This window comes from Dichomitus squalens, assembly GCF_000275845.1.
Source record: "Dichomitus squalens LYAD-421 SS1 unplaced genomic scaffold DICSQscaffold_19, whole genome shotgun sequence".
Lineage (NCBI taxonomy): Eukaryota > Fungi > Basidiomycota > Agaricomycetes > Polyporales > Polyporaceae > Dichomitus > Dichomitus squalens.
Window position 1 is genome coordinate 282,881 of NW_006766901.1, and position 6,000 is coordinate 288,880.

General features: G+C 53.1%; 2 protein-coding genes across 2 annotated transcripts; both read left to right on the forward strand.

Annotated features, from left to right (window-relative positions):
• Positions 1-1,034: 1,034 nt before the first annotated feature.
• DICSQDRAFT_62720 (S-adenosyl-L-methionine-dependent methyltransferase) lies at positions 1,035-2,070 on the forward strand (the record flags this gene model as incomplete). Its single annotated transcript, XM_007366634.1, has 6 exons — positions 1,035-1,135; positions 1,190-1,216; positions 1,257-1,328; positions 1,385-1,490; positions 1,544-1,823; positions 1,880-2,070. Coding segments are annotated over 6 exons (777 nt in total), but the record flags the coding sequence as incomplete, so codon positions are not given.
• Positions 2,071-3,437: 1,367 nt separating this feature from the next.
• On the forward strand, positions 3,438-4,869 carry DICSQDRAFT_155693 (uncharacterized protein; the record flags this gene model as incomplete). The annotated part of the gene is made up of 4 exons (XM_007366635.1): positions 3,438-3,657; positions 3,715-4,085; positions 4,191-4,637; positions 4,701-4,869. 4 exons carry the CDS (start codon positions 3,438-3,440, stop codon positions 4,755-4,757), a joined length of 1,095 nt encoding a protein of 364 aa, XP_007366697.1. The 3' UTR covers positions 4,758-4,869.
• Between the last annotated feature and the right edge of the window lie 1,131 nt (positions 4,870-6,000).

Here is a 6,000-nt window from a genome sequence, read left to right on the forward strand (position 1 = left end):
AATCATTCGGGGGGATCTAGGATGCTGGTACATCAACCAACCATCATAATGATCCGCCGCGGTTGGCACCTGGCCCAGAATGCAGAGGGAAATCAAGGCACAAGCAGACATGATCATGCGTTGGCTTAGAGCGAGTTGCACATCGGCAGCTGCAGCCTTTCTCGAAGTCGAGAACAAATACGTTCGCCTCGGTCGATTTAGAGAGCTAATCAGGGGGTGAGTCGATCTGACGCTAGAGACGCTGAATGGGATGCTGAAAGGGGCCCTGCTGGGCGACACGCTCGGTGAGGTCCCAGGCCATCAGAATACCAGATTGTCAAACGGGCGGAGCACGCAAGGGCCTAAGTATGCATCAAGAAACTGCTGTCGCGCCTCACCTCCTATCGTATTTTCGCATCACCGGCGGAAGTTGGCCGCCTAAATGGCGTAGCCTGAACCCTGACCACACTCACACCCATCCGTCGCAATTGTACCAAATCAAGTTAAGCTTGTCGTGAACGTCCTTCTCTTACGAGTATGCCGCTCGCAGGGGGCCGACTGTATTGAGTAATGATCTGAACAATATTCAAGATGGGTATCGCATGGTTCCCGGGGTCTTCGTTGGCTGTTGGCTATCTACCACTGGACAGCCGCCCAATCCGTCACGACGCCATTACTTACGAGGTCCATGCCGCTATGGCAAAAGCATATGTCGGATGCGGGTCTGATCTGGCAGACTTCTGGGAGCTCTTCGTGAGAAGCCACGATATTCCAACTGCATAAAGGCGCCTACCCCTGATTTGCAGTAACGGCTTCTCAAAGGACAACTCGTTTGCATCGCGAAGTCGGCAGCCACCAGGACAGATATGACGAATGACTCTGCAAGAGATGAATTACAAACGCGTACCTACGCATTTCAGGTCCGTTTCATCTCTGAGTCTTGAAAGGATGTCCCTCAGAACTACCAACGATGCAGCCTGCCAACGCTGCCGCTGAGGAGACAACACGGTTTGTGACAAGCATCCTTTTCATATCGACTTCTGACATGGCAAAACAGGCTCGATGACCTGAACATTGCTATCAAAGAATTCTTCGGAGGAAAGCTTTCCTTTGCGCCCCTTGAAGACCTTCAACCCACAGCAATCCTCGAGATAGGGTAGGATCACCTTCGTGCGGAAGCACTACCGCTCTAATCTTCGTCTACATTCAGATCTGGCACTGGCGCATGGCACGTACGGTTCGGCTTGATTTCCTGCTGCGAAACTTATGACTCCCAGGGCTATACAAGCAGCAGAGGCATTCCCTCAAGCTCGCGTGGTCGCAGTCGACCAGAACCCGATACCGCCCCGGTACGCCTGTTTCCAATCTTCTGACTTCCTCGTAACTAATGTGTTTCTCCTAATAGCCCTCTACCGTCTAACATCGAGTTTCACAAGCTCGATATCACCAAGGGCTTACCGTTTGAGGACGAGACCTTCGATATCGTGCACGCCCGACTTGTCTTGATGCATGTCAGTCCTCCTGGGTAGCGCGATAACGCTTGATACTGATTTCCTACGTCTAGGTGCCAGGGGCGAGAGAAATCCTTCGCCGCGCTGTCCAACTTCTCAAACCCGGTGGGTGGATCGTCGTGGAAGACCCAGACGATAGCCATATGGTCGATCACGGGAAGCCACTCGGACCGGGCATGGGAGCCTTCGTAGGAGCGTGGCTCAACATTCTGCGCTCTCGCGGTGCAGAGCCCTGTTTTGGTCGTTATCTCGAGAGCGAACTGAAGGCCATCCACTCACTTGCCGAAGTGAATGTAAGGAAGGTCACAATTCCGATTTCGGGAAACAGCGAAGGTACCGTATATACACGAGCACCTATGGCGCCACTAATACTCACCTCCATCACGCAGACCCCGAGGAGAACAAACTCGGGCTCTCTTGGAAGGTCAATATGCTCCGCGTGGCCCGTGACTTGCCGACGCGTTTTTCCGATCAGGGTATCACCATGGAGGTTGCGGAGAAGCACCTCGAAGAGTTGGTGGATCCAGCGCGTAGCATCACAACAGATATGTACTTCTCCTGGTCCCGTAAGCGGGTGTAGATTGTTAGACAACATATAGCGCCCCCTTATGCCTCATAGGCGTCGATCCTGTGTCGTAATCTATGTAGCTGCAATGTTGTATAGATCTAGTGTTATGCAGATGCTACTTCCGTATCCCGCAGGTTGACTATCAACTCAGCGAGAGTGATGGGACTCCCTCCCGAGTAGGAGCGCAATCAGCCAAACGATTAATAAGCGGAGTCGTAGAGTGCCGAAGAAAATCTTGACAATGTATCAGTGAAAATCACAGAATATGACGAACATACTAGTAGACGTCGCACAAGAAAGCATGACGACTCTCAGTAACGCAGTAGTGCCAGTGGCGCATAGGACGTTGGACGGTCTGCTCCCACCGGCTCCAAACTCAATGCCGTTGTTGACCACCAGATACGCCAAGGCAATACTCCGTCCAATGCGAAGAAGAAGCGTGCCTGGCCACGCATGAGGACCTGGGGCTCAGGGCTCGACATCTACTCGACTTGAATCTGGAGACCTGTTCAAGGGGTCACCTGCCGGTCCCCGCGTAAAGTCTTCAGCTTCCTAGATTCCATTCCGGTTACATAGTATCTATGTACTGGTGCGATGTATTGTGTTGCTCCTTACGATACAGATGAAGGCCTTCGACTTCAGTCCACACAACGAACTTTGGCCAGAAAAAGGAACAGCGCCGGCTGATACGAGCCGTCAACATAGCGCTTCGCGCACACGTCGATGTTACCCTTGCTTGATACCGGATGAACAAGGAGCCCAGCTCCCCTGGCATAGCCGTCCAAGCCGCCTGGACCATTCTGCAGCGTACACACCAATATTTCCGGGATGCTCGATAGGCGGCTTTCGCGAGAAATCAGCTGCGTCCACGAGAGGTGTACCTGGCCTGAAGTTTCGCCTTGCAGCGCCCAGATCCCCGATCTTAGGCGCCTATCAGCCGCGGTCTACTATGAACCGGCCCGAATGGTCCTCTCGTTGATCGTGACCGCCTTCATCTGCTGCTTTGCAGGTCTTCACAGCTGGGTCAATCTCACCTTGTGAGCATCACTCACACTTGAGTGTTGGGATGTCTACTGATTAACAGGCACAGACAGGTCCAGGGGCGTTTTGATGGACAGACGTTGACTCTGCGCCGTCTCTTGGCGAGGATGTGTCTGCTCCCTCCGCGACATGGACGTCGAGTATATCAAGGAGGACGTCGCTAATAGGCATTATGCGCACAGATGAAACTCATGGAGTAATACGACTTCCGTAGCTCGGACGCCGCCCTGAGGCGGGTACCTATAAATTGCACCTACGGGCTTCGACGCAGCTCCATCACCTCCCCTCACCACCTTCTTCCACTGCGTATCATTGGACCTTGGCTGAGGGAGGCGAATATGTCTGTCCTTAACGTTTCCTCCGTCCTTCTCCTGCTCTTCTTCTATCTCTTCCCTGCAATCAGTGCCGCAGCACCCCACCATCCCGCACCCCGGCAGTACACTACGTCCTCTCTTAATGTCGGCAACGGTACCACTCTCGCGTATTTAGATAGTGGCGCGCCTTCTTCCAGGACGTACACCACTATTTTTGCCATTCATGGCATGGGTTTCCAGAGTCGTAAGCCATAGCCACATAACGCCATCACGAGTACGATTTGACCTATAGTTCGTGCAGCTGTCTGGGAGAAGGTCCTCGATCTCGCGCCCGCATACAACACCCGCTTTGTTGCTATCAACAGGCGCGACTACAACGGCTCAACGCCGTACACCGCCGGCGACCTGAACGTGCTCCAGAACGGCACCGTGTCTGAGCAGACGGCGTTCTTCCAGCAACGCGGCGAAGAGATCGCCACTTTCATCGAGCTGTTCATCAAGCAGAACGGCCTTCCTGCTCCTTCCGCAGACGGGAAGACGGGTGGTGTTGCCTTGTTAGGCTGGTCGCTTGGCAACGCGTTCGGCGTGTCTACGATCGCCAATATACAGACCTACGCTACTTCCACCCAGCAGACGCTTGCGAAGTATCTGCGGGGATTGGTCTTGCAAGGTGTGCAAGCTCGTTAGATCTCACGTCTTGAACCCGTGTGCTAATATCATCGCTGCATCGCCTCAGAGCCTCCCTCTGTCTCCTTGGGCCTTCCTCTCCCACCCCAGTCATGGTCCCCGCAGATCGACACGAGCATCCCAGCTGCGGACCGTCAGCCCGGCTTCGTGCAATGGATCACTGCCTACTTCCAGCATGGAGACCTTTCGACGCGCGACGTCAACGTCCTCGAATACGTCTTGCCGAGCATCACGCACGTTCCGAGCGTGTTTTCGTTTACAACAGATCAGCTCGCTGGAGTTACGAACCTTGCTGCCGCGAGTGGCAGTGATACCTTCATCGTCGGCTATAACCAGGCTGCGCTCCTCCCAACATACCGGAAGGCCTTGTTCAACAAGACAGTCCGCGCCGCCATCCCACTCCTGAATGTGCTCGAGTTCACCGGCGATATCACTGCCAACTTCGGTATCGTCGCGCTCTGGCAGATCCAGGATGACGATGCTGCGGCTGGCGGCGGCTTTGTGAAGACGGAGATCCTCAAAGGGACGAACCATTTCGTGAGTGTTGCGCTCTGACACCGCTGCCTGAATACCGTCATGACTAATGCGTGACATTCGCAGGTTCACTGGGATCAACCTGCACTCGCGTTGAGTACCTACCTGAGTGTCTTCGATTGAATAGGCTTGTAGGCCCTGCACGTCGGATCAGTGTACCTCTGCTTAAATCGTCGTTATAGCTCTTTGCATCATACTAATTAGTAAGTCTGCATCTAAGCAGACGGCTTTCCCTTCCATTCCTTATGCACCCTAATTACATGTGCGGCGAACTAGACGGTACACATGACTGATAGTTGTGGTCTATGACCCTGTCTGTCGATATAATGTGAACGGTCGTCTCCACCTCCCGTATCTTGTGACACTACCTGGGACTGGCTTGCTTCTAATAGGCATAGAGTTCTACTGGATCGACACCGACGTAGCTATCTCTGTCACTCAACAGCACCCTCTTGGTTCGAACTGCGAAGCTACTAAGCACAGCGTGATGTTGAGCATAAGGTGACCCTGAATCTCGTTAGACTAGCTGTTGCGACGACGGCGACCTCGGGTACAACAGATCGCAGCACAAAATGCAGCGTTATCATACTTGTGTCTCTCCACTCATGGCAGTACTCGGTGATGAAGTTGTCATCAGCCTTGCTTGCTCAGGACACGCATCTGATGCTACGGTTGCTGAGCAGGTCAGCTTGAACTTATGATGCGTACTATTCGATGCACATCTTTTGGTTTTGATAAACAACTCTCAATGACGTTGGGGGTTGCGGGAGTCGTTGGGCGACGTCGAGGCATGTGTCGAGGCACCAGCGCTTGACCGATCCCGGGACCGAAACCATCAGCAGGGTCCGAACCACATGGGAGATACCGACAAGTTGGTACAAAGTCGATGATCTTCTGTCGTCGCAATCTCCCGCGCCTTACTAGTGTGACCCCAGAAGCGACGGCCCAGAATGTATTTCGTGCATATCTCCATCGCATCTTCCCCCATAAATCTCAAATTTGGCACACTTGATCTGTATCGTAGACAGTATATACCCGTAAAATATGAAGGCAATCGGTGGAATTTTGCTTCGAGCATCGTGGCATTACACGTCTGACCCCAGAAACGACGGAAAGGCGCCCACAGATTGTCACCAATGGTCACGGTGCCGAAGACTGCCGATTTAAACACCGCCATTATCAGTCGTTTGATAACGACGTTGGCGGAGGGAACACTAGTCGAGGCGCTCATAATCAAAGTCAGCCTTATCTCGGTCAGTGGCTGAATGTCACGCTCGAGAGACCCCCTTCCCATTCCTCAGGTACCGCAATCCGTAATCCTTCGAAAACTGAATAATCATACTCAGTGCACATGTTAGAAATAATT